We start from the raw sequence: 16509 nt of genomic DNA on the forward strand, positions 1-16509 counted from the left end.
CAAACTAACCACCTGCTGTTACCAGTTTTAATTCATGATAAGAGGCAACGAGTCTTTTACAGCTGTGGAGGAATTTTGGTCCATTCAGCTTTGCAGAATTGTTATAGTTCAGCCACACATGAGCCGCCTTCAAAGGTCATGTCGCAGCATCTTAATCGGATTCGGGTCAGGACTGAGTGGCTTAAGAAAAGCAAAATGAAGACTCTGGATCGGCCTAGTCAGAGGTGGACTTGCTGGTCTGTTATGGTTTGGTGTAATGGGACACACACCTTCCAAAAACTTCAGCTTTTGTCTCGTCAGTCTACAGAATATTTTCCCAAAAGTTTTGGGGATCATCCAGATATTTTTCTTTATGTTCCTTTTGCTCAGCATTGGTTTTCTGCCATGCAGGCCATTTTTGCCAGGTCTCTTTCTTATGGTGGAGTCATGAACTCTGGCCTACAGTTCTTTGGACGTTGTTCTGGGGTCTTTTGTCACCTCTTGGATGAGTCGTCGCTGCGCTCTTGGGGTAATTCTCTTCAGCTGGCTAATCCTGGGAAGGTTCACCACTGTTCCATGTTCTTGCCATTTGTGGAAATTGGCTCTCACTGCGGTTGGCTGGAGTCCCTCTGCTTTAGAAATGGCTTTATAACCTTTTCCAGACTGAGAAATCTCACTTACTTTGTTTCTCATTTGTACCTGAATTTCCTTGGATCCCAGCGTGATGTCGGGCTTTTGAGGATCTTTTGGTCTGCTCCACCTCGTCAGGCAGGTCCTATTTAAGTGATTTCTTGATTGTGAACAGGTATGACAGTAATCAGGCCTGGGTGTGACTAGAAACTGAATTCAGCTTTCCAAAGATGTGACACATCACAGCTAATTTATGTTATGACGGGTCGGTGACAATCAGTTGTTCACACAGGGACACGTAGGTTTGGATTATTTTCCTTTTAATAACAAACACCATAATTTAGAAACTGCATTTTGTGTTTACATTTGTTATCGTTGTCTAATATTTGAATTTGTTTGATGATCTGAAACTGTGACAAACATACATTCGAAAAACCCCATGACATAACACAACAATGGAGGACATCTAGGCGATGTTTTGTCAGACTGCCGGAGAGATCGGGTGTCTTGGCTACACCTTGGTGTCCCCTTAGAAATGGTGGAGGAGGTGACTGTGGAGATGGGTGGATGTCTCTGCCCTCGTGGCCATGACCCAGATTTTTGTCAGAAAATGGATCAACAGATCGTTCTAATCATTTAAGAAAGAGTTCTCTGCTTTGGGATTTTCATCCCGACTCCAGCTCTGTGTTATAAACATCTTTTGTTTAATGCGACGGAACAAAAGCAAATGAATGTGACTAATACAGCTTTTAAAACTACTTAATAACGCCTGGCAGTGTGCAGCTTAACGTCAGAAGAGGATCATCTTGAGGAGTCACTGTGTCTTTATTTGTGAGCCTGATGTGGTTTCAGTTCGTATCAGTCCGCCACACTAACGTTCATTTTATCCTTTTCTCTCCCCCCTATGCATTCATTTCCATCCTTGTCTCCCGCCCACTAATCGCCTCATCCTCTGCACCTGCTCCCCCCTCCTTTTATTCCCAACTTGATTCACCTTGTTTCCTCCACCTCTTCTTCCCTCTTTACATCTACATCTCCCTCTCTCCTTCCTCTCCCTTTCTCTCTCCTCTCAGGTGAGAAGTGTCGGAGCTTCATTGATTTGGCCCCGGCATCGGAGAGAGGTGAGTGATGATGGTCATTAGGCAGCTTCGCCACTCCCTGCCGCTCCCCACCTGTTCACTGGGCCAAGGGAAAAACCAAACACACACACACACACACACACACACACACACACACACACACACACACACACACACACACACACACACACACACACACACACACACACACACACACACACACACACTTACTTTCGTTTTTGGACTCTTTCACTGCTTCAGAGGGTTTTCACCTGTGGTGCACTAAGAAAAATGTGATTCATGTGAATTCTGGACTTTCAGAGTTTTTTATTACCTCTCACCTCCTGGACGACTGTAGTGCTGTGTCCTTGTGTGTTATGAGTTCACATCTAAAATGACAATGACAAGCGTGTTTGTGTGGGACACGTCACCAACGCTGCACGGTCATTTTGACATATCAAACTTGAAATAAACTCACAGTGAACCGTGGAGGTTACAGGTTTGGTGTTTACTTTGTGATTTTAATTTGAAGGAGACTTTTCCAACTCTCTCTGGAGATAAAAGCTGAAGTTTCTTTCTTCTTCCTGCATATACTCTTTATTCCCTTTTTCTATCCCTGAAACTGTTAAACTTCTTTTAACTACTAAGTAGTAAGTAAGTAAAATTTATTTATATAGCATATTTCACAGATAAAAATCACAAAGTGCTTCAGAATAAAATCAGAAATACAAATAAAATAATATAAAACAGTGAAAAAAATGTTTGCATATTTTTTGTTTGCTTTTTAAAGGAGTCAATGGAGTCTAGACCGCGTAACGACAACAGCAGGGAGTCCCACAGCCTGAAAAGCCCGATCCCCACGTGTTAGTACATGGGACCACCAGTAACCTCTGACCTGACGACCTAAGTGCTCGGGATGAAGCATGAGGTTTCAGCAGGTCAGAGATATACGGGGGAGCTTCACCGTGCAGAGCTCTAAAAGTTACAATTAAAATTTTGAACCCTAAACCCTAAAATTTACAGGCAACCAATGAAGAGAAGCCAAAACTGGAGTAATGTGTGACCTCTTGTTCGTGCCAGTTAAAAGTCTTGCTGCTGCATTCTGTACAGACTGAAGACGATCCAGAGATGATTTGTTGAGACAAGTAAAAAGACCGTTACAATAATCCAAACGAGAAGAGATAAAAGCATGAATCATCTCAAGTTCTGCCTTTGACACCAGTCTGAGTTTAGAAATGTTTCTTAGATGATAAAAACAGTTCCAGACAAGTTGTTTCTCAAGAGACATCGAACAGTCAAATATAACACCTACGTTTCTGAGACGCGACTGAAATGAAGGGTCTAAAAAAACTGATCTGCTGCTTAATTTCTCAGAGCATGTGATCAGGTGCAACAATCAAGGTTTCTGTTTTATCTGCATTTAACTGGAGGAAACTGTCATTTAACCATTGTTTGATCTCAGACAGACAATTATTTAAAGACGACAATTTATAAAACTCAGAAGTTTTGAAAGAACAGTATAACTGAATGTCATCAGCATAGAGATGATAAGAAATATGTAACGTCTGATGATTTGGCCTAGAGGGAGGATATACAGCAAAAAGAGAATCGGACCTAAAACAGATCCTGGAGGTGCCCCAGAGGGCAGAACTGATGTTTCAGACAACACATGATTCATACAGACGGTAAAAGATCTCTCAGATAGATACGACATAAACCATTTAAAACAACACCAGTAACCCCAAACAAGTCCTTCAGCCTATTTATCAGGATGCTGTGATCAACAGTATCAAAAGCAGAGCTGAGATCCAACAGAACCAGAACGGTGTACTCTCCTGACTCTGCTGCCATCAGTGTCACTAGACACTTTAAGTAAAGCGGTTTCAGTAGAGTGTAATTTGCAGAACCCGGACGGGAAAATATCCTGTAACTGCTTGGAAGAGATGGGTCCAAATTAGGTTTCTTTAATATTGGTTCAACAATAGCTTGTTTAAAATAGCTGGAAACTGATCCAGTATAAAGAGAAGTATTAATTATTTCCAGAATACAGGAGCCAATAGAGTCAAACACACTAACGAAGAAGTACATCAAGGTGGCTTGAAGTCAGTTTCATCTGACCAAGCAGACACTGATGTCCTGTAAGGTATCAGGAGTAAAAGGGGAGCAGGTATCAGAGGTAAGCACGTGTGATACTGAGAGGATGATGGAGAAATATTTGACCTGACGGCAGCGACCTTATTAACAAAATAGTTTAAAAAGTCATTACAATCAGATTTAGTATAGACTGGTACATGAGGAATATCAGGAGAGACAATGTTCTTAATTGTATCAAACAAAAATCTGGGATTGTTCTTTTTTGAAGCTATTAGATTAGCAAAACATTTTTTATCATGTCGTTAAGTGAGAAAATTGATTCCTTGAGATTTACCCTATGAACCTCAAGCTTGGAAGCCTTCCATAAATGTTCTAACGGCCATCTCCTACTTCCAATTATCTCTGTCAGGTCAGCAGGATGCATCTGACAAAACTCAGTGTCTCAGTATTCCGGCTCACTTGACTTTCTTTGTGGTATCTTCCATCGTATCCATCTGGAATCTGCTCAACACTTCATGGTGATCTGCAACTTTCACTGTTAAGCAGCAAAACACAGGTTAACTTCTACTTTACTGCTTCCTTCACATCCATCAGGAAATAAAACTCACTGCAGGAAAGTGAAATTCCTTTGAAGCCAATCAAAATGTGGGACATCGGCCGAATACATCAGACAAGGAGGCTGAATAAAAATGTCCCACATAAACTGTGACATCTGCTCGGCCAGACTGCAGGGCTGCAACTGCCTTTCCAAAGCTCGTTCTACTGCAGCAAGTATGCGGAGAGTTGGGACATACTACCTTAAATAAGGTCATGTGGACTAACCTTTGACCCCTTTCTGTAATTACAACTGGTGCTGAAGTTTGTGGTACCATGCAGGTAAAATTGATGCAATCTTCCAAAAGTAACATAGCTGCATTTTTGTTTTGTTTTTTAAACTGCATTTACCACAAACCCCTCTGTCTAATTATAAAAACAACTCAAACCACTTTAAAACTTGTGATTAGAAGATTCCAATCATTACCGCCGTCATTGTAGAGGAAAGAGTGTGTATTTATTTATATGTTCAGTTTACCAAACGTAGCAGGAGATGACAGTTAAATATATAGACTGTATATAAAAGTTGGACTTTAGTCCTTGGATATTTTTAAACTTCATCTTTCACGTTTTCCCCGAACAATTTAATATTTTTCTGTTTTTAAAATACAGAAGTTCTGTATTTGGACCAGAGGGTGGCTAAGCTAATGTTAGCTGTCGTGAGTAGCGTGTCAGATCCTTGGACGTATGGGTGCAGCAAATAGACACAGATACCTGCTACCTGGTGCTAATCAACATCCAGTCAAATTTTACTCACATTAACTGGAGCTCAGACTCCTTGGACAGCCTGTAGTCACCTCACAGCGGCCATATTACTGGACAGATGATGTCATTAAAAATGCTCCAAAAGGCTCCAACAGCACAAACACAGTCCAGAGGTCCAGTTCAGGGTCTCGCCAAGAGGCCGCACCCCTAAAAAAGGAAAGAAATTTAAGAAATTAACTAAAGTGACTAAAACAGTTTTTGTAGCAGACTGTGGGGGCAGATTTACTGCTGGAGCCTCTAGTGGACATTAAAGGAACTGCAGTATTTGGTAGTTCCTCCTAGTGACAGAGATCAAAATATAAGTTATGTCTCTTTTCTCCAAATATTTAGACAAGAGCTTCTAAATAACTGTCAAACTGCAGCCATGATGCGATACCAAGAGGCTTCTAGAGGCACTTTAGTTAAACCAGCAATACCAGCACCATTACAGGACTGATTAGTTAGAAACTGGGACCAGTGTAAGACCAGTTCCCACCACTGAAAAATGCAATGAGAAGTTTGCTGTCACAGCTGGAAATGAAATATAATGGAGCACATCTGTAGATAGTATATATCTAAGGAAAGTCATAGTTGATCTATGAGTTGAAGAAAGAAATGGGAAAATGAGGAAAATACTGGAATACATCTCTAAACTGGGTCTTCGGAAAAGTGATTTTAAGATTCTGAGATTCATTCGAAGCATCCTGAGGCCGTCATCGTTATTATATTGACAAAGGAGGGGGAAGAGGCAAAGTGACACTTATTAATTGATATGAAACAGGCTGAGTCTTTTCCTGTGTGGTGTCACTGGTGATTTATGGAAGTTATTGGAGCCTGTCGCCTAACAAAGGTGAGGATGTGGCCGTATGTTCACATCAAAATTTTAGACAGATTTTAAGCAACATTTCCAAAGTTTGCTTTTGCCAACTGTAACCTGACCAGAACATGAAAGGCTTACCTCATGAGAAGGTCCTCTTGTATAACCTTAAACTCTTTTTAAACCCAAATGAAGTGCAGAATATATTAAGAAGAGGATGCTGAATAATGAGGGAATATTGCAGCTCATCAAGATTCATCCTAACTGCAGATAAGAGCAGATTATTTCATGTTGTTTATATCCTGCAGCGAATGAAAGGAATATTTGAGCATCCAGAAGAAAGGGAATATTTTGGTGCATGTGGGGCGTTGCCTCTAATTCTCTGCTTCATGCAGAGCAGGTAGTTAATAATGAAAGTTCTCCGATGGTTTCATCTGTTAATGCCATCTGGAAGAAGAGCAGGAGTGATGCATGGAGCAGAGGTGGATGATATGATGTATTGAGCGGAGTGACCTTGCTTCCCACACAAGGATACGATATGTTAATCTGCCTTCCTTTGGGCCCGACATGCCTGCTGCTGGGTTTTATAACACGCAGCTGCTCCTCAGTCAGATCCAAGTCTGCTCTTAATGAAAAGTGAAACAAAAAAAACAACTCTTAATTTGATTAGACGGAAAGAGTCAGCGAGCGCGAATCGAAGCCAGGATTCAAGTCCCGCCCACTCCAGCAGAACCAGACCCACTTGAGAGATGACACGACAAACGCCATTTATTTTTCTTTACATCTGTGTGTCATTAAGCTCAAACATACAGATGATGCACAAACATGTTGCACGAACATGTAGCTGGCTATCAGTGGTGACTGCATGGGTGCTGTAAACTAATATAAACTCTTTGGAACAGGGAATTATGAAAACTGTGATTGGGATTCAGACGTGCGTACCGTAGGAAAAGATTACAGCAGGGGTGTCAAACATGAGGCTCGGGGTCCAGATTCAACCCAGCAAAGACTCCAGTTCAGCCTCACTGGACATCGAAAGGAATAAGCTTTGGACTCTAACTGTATTTTTATGCTACACGAAAGTTATTCGATTATAGATTAAAATGTTTTTTTCACTAAATGCTATAGAAATGTTTTATATTCTCAGGCTACCACTGCAAATTCAAGGTCCTTATGAGAGTTTGGTTGGAAAAATGTTGTGAGATTTTTTTATCACTCCTAAATTCACAGCTCGGCAAACACGCTCACAGAGCGTCAAATGTGTAGTTAAACTTCTTTAAACTGACACTTAACATCAAAGTGTGCTGCATCTGATCCACGATGTAAGATGGGTCTGACATCCTGGAGTTTAGAGGTTCAGCTGTTGGGCCACTTCTGTTTATTTTCATATGCAAACAGACTTTTAACTTTTCACGAGACCATTCGTTGTCTGCTCTCATCTTATTTGCCAAGTTACATTTGTCAGAAAGGTGTGGGTAGTTATCGTCTTTGGTCCCAAGACTTATTTTGTGCGAACGTTTGCACTAAATTCCAAAAAAATGTAAATTTGCAGCTTTAGCTGCTGCATCTTTTTGCATCTCTCAGCTTTCAGTTTTGTAACTAATAACTGAAAAGCTGGTGGGTTGAGATCAGGAAACTAACTGGGCCATCAAATCTCATTTCATTTCCTTGGGAAAGTCTTGAGTTGCTTTTGCAGTTTACTTTGGGTAATTATCTGCACTGTGAGGCTCTGCCTGATCAGCTTTGGCTGAATCTGAACAGAAAGTTGAGCTCTGCTGCTTCTATCAGCAGTCGGTGATCAATAGGCACCAGTGACCCGGTGCCATTGGCAGCCACACAGTCCAGTGCCATAACACTACCTCCGCCATATGATGTGCTCTGCTTCAGATGATGAGCTGTTTCTCCTCCTCCGTTCTCTTCTTGTTCCATCATTCTGCTATAATTCCATCATAATTTCTTCATCTGTCCAAAGATTTCTTTCATTTTTCCAGAACTCTGCCGACTCTTTAGATGTTTTCTGTCTTCCCTGATCTTGAGTCTAATCGATGGTTTGCATGTTGTTGTAAAAGTTTTTTCTTTTCACTGTTTCTCAGCTGACTAATGTATTTTATTTTTCTTTTTAAGAATTAACCAGTTTGTTGAGTGTGTCACATCTAAAGGTTTTCCTGCATCTTTGAGAGACTTATTTTGTTCTTTCAGCTTACTGATGGCCTTGTTTTCTTGCATTGATATCTCTTTGGACCTTGGATTCAGAGTTCTGGTGAACACTTGAAGCCAGCTCCAGATCTTTAATCTGCTTAATTTGTCATGGAATAATGAGGGACTTGGCCTCGCTTGGCAGTGAAACTGCTTGGCTATTGTCCAATTACTTTTGGTCCTCTAAAAATGGGGACTTGTTTATAAAAACGGCTACAATGCCCAAACAGTTAGTGGAGCACTTTGGGTAAATGTCTTGAATGAAAGCTGAAAGTCTGCACTGAGGCAAAATAGGGAAAAAATGTCATTTTCCAAAACCTGGATATATTTAATAAATGAACCTGATTTTTCAACTGTCTTAAATATTAGCTAAATTAGAGGTAATATGATTAGATAACTGGTCAGAAACTCAGTCACTGGTCAGTCTCCACCAATGGCAGAAACAGATATTTTTACACCCTTGTACAAAAGGTCATTACTGTTTAAATGTTTACATTAAATGTTTGGTCATTACTGATAATTTTACCGTTCGTGGAAACTCGATGCTTGAAATAAAGGGCATGGCCTTAATGGCTGACAGCTGGAGGGTGAAGCAGGTGGTTATAGTTGTAGCTGGTCCTGGTACTGTGCTCACAGGCCATCCAAAAGTCTCCAGTTTCTAGGAATATCAGGAATTAATTTGGAAGTTACTGAGCAGGCCTGTCTGTCTGTGTCCTGCTCCCATACAGTCTATGGATAACTAAGCTAGTTAGTGTTGGCCGAACACTTAGCACTCCACCCTCTCATCCAAATTTGGACACTTTCAGCTCCTAAAATGTGATAAAACTGAAACCCAGTTTGATGCAGGAGAAGACACAAATCCCTTTGGAACACTCAAACCATCTTATCAAGTATCGAGTTAAACTGTTACAGCAGCATTAATTCACCAGAATTTGCATTTGATGACATGAAAATGTTTTTAAAAACTCTAAAACCCAAAAAAATGGTGTCAGAAATGTATTAACCCAAGAAACTGTTGACTTCACACACCACTGACAAGCTCAGGAAAACACACACACTTGCGCGCACAGAGTAATTAAAGGTGTAATTATATCATTTACATGAGACTTGGTCTGATGAGCTGCTTCCTTCCTGTTATCAGGAAGTGTTGGTTTAGTCCTTCACAGCACATTTTATTTACTGCCTTCAGTCTAATGAAGTCTGCTCAGTCTACTGGTGCATATTCAATATGACAGAAACAGGGGAAAATATTGTTTTTGGTCAATATTGTTGCACTCTGAATTTCCCCGCAGGCGGTTATACCTCTGGAATTTGTTTGTATCGACTGTGTGGAAATTACAGCGGCGGCTAATAAGAAATCAGAGAGCGTGGAGTCAAAAGATGCAATTCGTGCGACCTGCAGGGTCACACCGGTTACAGGGTTTCGAGTCAGAGCAGCGTCTCTTGTCATCTTTCATCTCTCGCTGGGAGTTTGATGTGATTAAATGAACGGAATGATGCAGGACGAGCTCGGAAGCATCTGAATAAAATCTGCTCGTGTGGCTGATGAGAGAGAAAGTTTCCGAGCTGCTTCTTTGTGTCAGCGTTGGGCCGCCGCTGCACATGTGCTTTATTTTCCTCCTCTCAGCACTTACACTTCACATTAGGAGAAACTCACATGAGTAGAAGACACTTTGTGCGCTGAACTGATAACTGACACAGGGCACGCTGGCCTTGCTCGTACTGGGAGATATTTATCCTGTTCTCGTTTCCGGGGTGTCAGATTCTGCTGCGCCGTCAAACCTGCTCGTATCTCCACAAGCACAAGGCGTCCTTCGGCATCTGTGCCCGACGAGTCTCCCAGCACCAGCTCGTGACATATAAAGGTGCATTTAGGTTCAATTTGTTCTTTATATATTTGATTATATTTTCAGGTAATAACATCCATTCATTCATCTTCTTTCCCAATTCAGAGTCACAGTGAGAATATAATACTGAGCATCATGTGCATGAGCTCTGATGTGAGTGATTCAGCTTTGTACTATTTTTACACATTTCAGATGGTTTGAATTCATCGCTGGTATTTTTTAAAACGTCGATGTTAAATATCTTTAGCAGAGATGGGCAGTAACGCGGTACTGTAATCTGATTACTTTTTTCAAGTAACGAGTAAAGTAAGGGATTACTATTGCAAAAAAACTTCTTTTTACAGAGAAAAAAAACCCTAAACAAGCACCAAGTGCGCTAACTCACAGAGAAACTCGCGGATTCTTCCACTGACCGCTGCAGCACACCTGCACCAGGGCAAACCTCCGCCTACGCCACTCCTGCTTTACAGGTGAAAATAGAGCAACAGGACCGCTAGTCTTTGACTTTATTTATTTTCTGCTGTGTTTCACTTGCATCTATTTGAAAGACTGAGTGTACACACAAAAAATATTTTATTTTATGTGCTGGAATGTGCAGAAAATAGGTTTAAATGTTAAACTAATTTCTTCAAGTCAGAGAATGGTGCATATAATTAAATTTTTGCTTGATGCATAAAGTTAAAAGATTAAATCTAATAAAACAAGTTTTAAAAAGTGACTTTTCCATTTGATTACATTTTGTATGATGGATTATGCAGAAAAAGTAGAATTGGGCTGAAAGATCTATCACTTTATCACCTATTCAGGTTGTAAATCATGTTTTTAAAAAGTAACTAAGTAATTAATTACTTTTGAAAATAAGTAATCAGTAAAGTAACTGGATTACTTTTTGGGGGAAGTAATCAGTAATTAGTTACTGATTACTTTTTTCAAGTAACTTGACCAACACTGATCTTTAGATGTTTAATAAAGCTGGTGAGATTCTGGTTTCCGCTTCAATAGCAGATGTCATATGAGTCAGTCAGGTGCTCTTTTAGTTTGACCATATGGTATTTTTATTCATGCGTTCATGCATCCCCATCGCAGCAGAGACATCCTGGGTCTGTCCCAGGACCTCCTCCCAGGAACACTTGACCTAGGAGGCATCCAGGAGGCATTTTAGTCAGATGCCCACGCCACCTCCTTCCTTTTGATGTGGATTAATTTAGTCTGAGATCATCCCACATGACTGAGCTCCACCTTATCTGTGTCACTGCTCGTGTGAACTGTGATGTCAATGCACCCGATAACTGTTGTTTACTTCTAAACAACAAAACAAACAAACTAAATTTGTTGTGCTGGAATGTGAACAGGTTTCTCCTGCTTATCTGACAGCAGTCTAAGCAGAGACACACAGACTCTTCCTCTTTATCTCCATGGTGCCAATATTCAAATGATCTGTATTGGCTAAAGTGGATGGAAGTGTCGTTCCCTGACTTTAAACCAGTGCTACCACATGAAATACAGAGTCTGGCTTCTCCTTTGCAGTTGTTTGAAGTTAAAGATGCTGGTTAAGATTCATTAAGGAGTCTGAAATGATTATTAGACCGTTTGGAAGAAATATGTCCACGTGGAGACGATGACATGTAGAAAGGTTAGCATCCTGATGCAGAGGAAACAATAGTTGGTTGCCACCTTGCCTAGAGAAAAGAGCAAAGACAAAATTAGTGATCAATATTCCCAGTTTGGGGGTTTTGAAGCGCCGCACCAAAACTCACTGACATTCAAATTGAAAATTCAGCCTGGAGGTTGTAATTTTACCTCCTCTTCATCCCCAGCAGAGCAGAGCGGAGAGGAGCAGATAATCCTGTTTAATTCTGTGTCGTGAGGAGCTTTTTGCCTTTTTAGAAATAATACATGTGGAGAAAAGAAGTGTGGTAGTGAGAGCGGACCCCAAGGGCAGCTTCTGCTACAGGATGACATCTCTTCTGTGCTTTAAAAATGTCATACGGTACAGCGGGGTTGTAACAGCTGTTCATCATCCTTTATAATGTCTCTCTGAGCTCTGCAGGGTTTTTTTTCCCTGTCTATGACCAGAGGGCTCAAACACCTTCCTCTCCTCCTCTGGGATGATGAGAAACAAATAACCTCACCTTGTTTTGAGCTCTAAGTGCCGTGTCCTCACTACAGAGGAGAGATGTGTCATTATCCGAGAATTCATCAAAGTTTCATCACAGGTTTGTGGCTTATTGGACAGCAGATGAATGAATGGCTGAAGTTGGAACAAATGGGAGACAAAGTTTCTCTCCAGCATTTTGAGCCCTCGTAGCTTCAGAAGTACGGGACGCATCCATGTGAGGTCTGTCTGACTGAGCGGTCTGTTGGTGTCTGTAGGCGTGCTGTGGTTGTCCGTGGTGTCCGAGGTGCTCTACATCCTGCTGCTGGTGGTCGGCTTCAGCCTCATGTGTCTCGAGCTTTTCCACTCCAGCAACGTCATCGACGGACTCAAACTCAACGCCTTCGCCGCTGTTTTCACCGTGCTGTCCGGTAAGATGCAAGTCTCCTTTCTTCTTCTTCTTGCGTTTCTTCTTCTTCTTCTTCTTCTTCTTCTTCTTCTTTTCTTCCTTCCTTCCTTCCTTCCTCCTTCTTCTTCTTCTTCTTTTCTTCCTTCCTTCCTTCCTTCCTCCTTCTTCTTCTTCTTCTTCTTCTTCTTCTTCTTCTTCTTCTTCTTCTTCTTCTTCTTCTTCTTCTTTCCTTCCTCCTTCTTCTTCTTCTTCTTCTTCTTCTTCTTCTTCTTCTTTCCTTCCCTCCTTCTTCTTCTTCTTCTTCTTCTTCTTCTTTCCTTCCTTCCTTCCTTCCTTCTTCTTCTTCTTTCCTTCCTCCTTCTTCTTCTTCTTCTTCTTCTTCTTCTTCTTCTTCTTCTTTTCTTCCTTCCTTCCTTCCTTCCTTCCTCCTTCTTCTTCTTCTTTTCTTCCTTCCTTTCTTCTTCTTCTTTTCTTCCTTCCTTTCTTCTTCTTTTCTTCCTTCCTTCCTTCCTTCCTTCCTTCCTTTCCTCCTTCTTCTTCTTCTTTTCTTCCTTCCTTTCTTCTTCTTCTTTTCTTCCTTCCTTTCTTCTTCTTTTCTTCCTTCCTTCCTTCCTTCCTTCCTTTCCTCCTTCTTCTTCTTCTTTTCTTCCTTCCTTTCTTCTTCTTCTTTTCTTCCTTCCTTTCTTCTTCTTTTCTTCCTTCCTTCCTTCCTTCCTTCCTTCCTTCCTTCTTCTTCTTCTTTTCTTCCTTCCTTCTTTTCTTCCTTCCTTCTTCTTCTTCTTCTTTTCTTCCTTCCTTTCTTCTTCTTCTTCTTCTTCTCTTTCTTCCTTCCTTTCTTCTTCTTCTTCTTCTCTTTCTTCCTTCCTTCCTTTCTTCTTTTCTTCCTTCCTTCCTTCCTTCCTTCCTTCCTTCCTTCCTTTCTTCTTCTTCTTCTTCTTCTTCTTCTTTCCTTCCTTTCTTCTTCTTCTTCTTCTTCTTCTTTCCTTCCTTTCTTCTTCTTCTTCTTCTTTTTCTTTCCTTCCTTTCTTCTTCTTCTTCTTCTTCTTTTCTTCCTTCCTTCTTCTTTTCTTCCTTCCTTTCTTCCTTCTTTTCTTCCTTCCTTTCTTCTTTTCTTCCTTCCTTTCTTCTTCTTCTTCTTTTCTTCCTTCCTTCTTCTTCTTTTCTTCCTTCCTTCTTCTTCTTCTTCTTCTTTTCTTCCTTCCTTTCTTCTTTTCTTCCTTCCTTTCTTCTTTTCTTCCTTCCTTTCTTCTTTTCTTCCTTCCTTCTTCTTCTTCTTCTTCTTCTCTTTCTTCCTTCCTTCCTTCCTTCCTTCCTTCCTTCCTTCCTTCTTCTTCTTCTTCTTTTCCTTCCTTCCTTCCTTCCTTCCTTCCTTCCTTTCTTCTTTTCTTCCTTCCTTCCTTCCTTCCTTTCTTCTTTTCTTCCTTCCTTCCTTTCTTCTTTTCTTCCTTCCTTCCTTCCTTCCTTTCTTCTTTTCTTCCTTCCTTCCTTCCTTCCTTTCTTCTTTTCTTCCTTCCTTCCTTCCTTCCTTTCTTCTTTTCTTCCTTCCTTCCTTCCTTCCTTCCTTCCTTCCTTCCTTCCTTCCTTCTTCTTCTTCTTCTTCTTTTCCTTCCTTCCTTCTTCTTCTTCTTCTTCTTTTCCTTCCTTCCTTCCTTTGTTCTTCTTCTTTCCTTCCTTCCTTCCTTCCTTCCTTCCTTCTTCTTCTTTTTTGGCATCAGGAACATCCTTTAAACACCACTGGGCATCATTTACATCGAACACAAACAAATATATTCTGAGTATTGCTGTGAGAATCAGCAGCAGAGCGGACAGAGCCTGAGGCAGATTTGTGAGGTCGTCCAGGGTCAGAGGTTATCCCATGGCAGCCTTGGATGTGGCGGTGCCAGGGATTTTTCTCCCAATTTACGCTAAACCTCTTACACAAGAAGTTGGCGATGCGTCCGTCACTCTGCTCGTCTGCTCCTCTCAGAGGACAGCGGCACATTTTACAGCATTTATGCAGCAAACCTCTGAAGCACGCTCCCTTAATCACTTCATATCACAAGTGACACTTCTGCTCTGAATTATGTAAAAACCTCATGCTCATTCTCCACCAGGGAAAGGTAATTGACATTTTGAAAACTATTACACAGCAGAGATAAAAATCCAGGCCTTCCCTCTGCTCACGTACTCCAAAAACCAGGCGTAGCCAGCGAGGGCCGGATCTGTCTGTGGAGCTGTCAATCACACATCATTAGCTATGATCATTTACAAAAGACACTTGATGATTTGTTCAGTTTGACCTAAAATAAGCAACAGAGGTCACAGAGAAAAGAAGCCAGGGTCATTTTGCCTCAGACTTTTTACAGCCACAGAGGTCGCCCCCTGGTGGGCACTAAAGGGAATGCAGGTTTAAAGCACTTTTGCATCGGCTTCACTTTTCAGACCTGCAGCTACATCTAAGGAGACCAACGTGTATACTCCACACCTGAGCCCTGCATTCTCAGGAGCCCAAAACAAACTTCTGCAAAGAGCCCCCACCCCACTGTGAGCCACACAAACTATTTATCACTGCCACAAATTAAGTTTCCCTAAAAAGTTTTCCACTTACTTCTTCGTGCTAAATGCAATACATAATCTCACCAGCAAGTTGTGGCTCTACCCAAAGGCCTACTCGCTGTCTGAGAGCACCCAGGCGGCGTCCTGATTGGATGCCACCTATAGCGGTTGGCCTGAACCCAGCCACCTGATGAGGACTCCCACCTGTTTTACCAGGCTCCGCCTTTCCCCTCGCACCCAGCCAACCTTCTTCTTCAACCTTCTTCGTATTACAAGGGCCAGCCAATCAGAGGAAGCTGAAAATTTAAACTGTGACTCATGCAAATCTGCTCCAGTAGAGTTCAGGAATACAAATATGGACTATTAAAAGTGAAGACATCAACAAACAGCTTTGATTTACTAATAAATAAATAAAAAGTAATGGTGGGTGTCTTAAAGCTGATGAATATGGAGCATAAAGGACCCCCCCCCCCCCCCCCCCCCCACACACACACACACACACACACACACACACACGTGATTGTGATGTATAATGCCTTCGTTAATGTCACATCGACTCGTTTGCGCCGCGGCGTTTTGACTTTGTTGTAATTCTGCTGACTGATTGTGTCGCTCTCTGTAATTGATTGGATGTTTCCGAGCGCGCTCATTGATTCAATTGATTCTGTATAATGACTAATTATGATCATTACATGTGTTCTGATTCATTACTGTTGGGCTGCAGTGATTTACTGTTGTTTTTGCTTTGTGGTAATTATGGTGGCAGACTGTCTCGTGCTGAGGGTTTCTCTTGTTATGTAAGAGCAAGAAAACACACTAATGTGTCTCCAAGCTGTTCTCACAGAGTTTGAACTGACCTGGGACTAAAGAGGACTCATTAAAACAGGAATATTTAATGTGTTAAAGACATTTTGTCTAATGGTGATGCTTAAATGTGTTTATGCGTCCAGAAAAGTTTTTAAAAACTTAATTAGCCCCCCCAGAAAAAGCCTTAGAATAAATCGTGCTGTTACTTGATTTACTGATGGATAAATGTGAAGCGCCTGGCTGACCCTCGGTTTCATTTCGTCATTTATAAAGTTCCTGAACATTAAAGTCAAACACTGGACATTAGATTGTTATTTTTTGTCCTTAAAAAGAGCAGTTTTATGATCATTTAGTCCCCAGTATGGAAGGACGGAGACGGAGCTTATGTCACAGGTTTATTATCAGCTTAGAATAAAGTCTGTAGTGTTCATTTGTCTGACTCTGTGGGCAGTGATGCAGCTGACACACAGTCGTTCTCCTGCTCCTGATCCTGTAAAGCTTTAGACACATAACACACTGATCAGTGATCAATCATTGGTCGTGTTGTAATCAATCACAGGGATGGAAAAATGTCTGTCACAGCTGAACCTCAGAGATGAGTATCTGAGTAAAGATGAGGCTGAAATGACTTTGAGACTCTAAAACTGAACTAAAATGTACCTACTGATTGTAATCAGATTACA

General features: G+C 41.3%; 1 protein-coding gene across 1 annotated transcript in view; it reads left to right on the plus strand.

Annotated features, from left to right (window-relative positions):
• The window catches only part of gsg1l (gsg1-like), a 44238-nt gene that overhangs the window by 14061 nt on the left and 13668 nt on the right, over nt 1–16509 (plus strand). The window contains exons 2-3 of the mRNA XM_084925085.1: nt 1683–1730; nt 12354–12506. Coding sequence (XP_084781211.1) covers nt 1683–1730; nt 12354–12506 — 201 coding nt within the window. The remainder of the gene's footprint in view (nt 1–1682; nt 1731–12353; nt 12507–16509) is intronic.

Source organism: Perissodus microlepis, chromosome 4 (genome assembly GCF_051167445.1).
Source record: "Perissodus microlepis isolate ML-2025 ecotype Zambia chromosome 4, ASM5116744v1, whole genome shotgun sequence".
NCBI lineage: Eukaryota > Metazoa > Chordata > Actinopteri > Cichliformes > Cichlidae > Perissodus > Perissodus microlepis.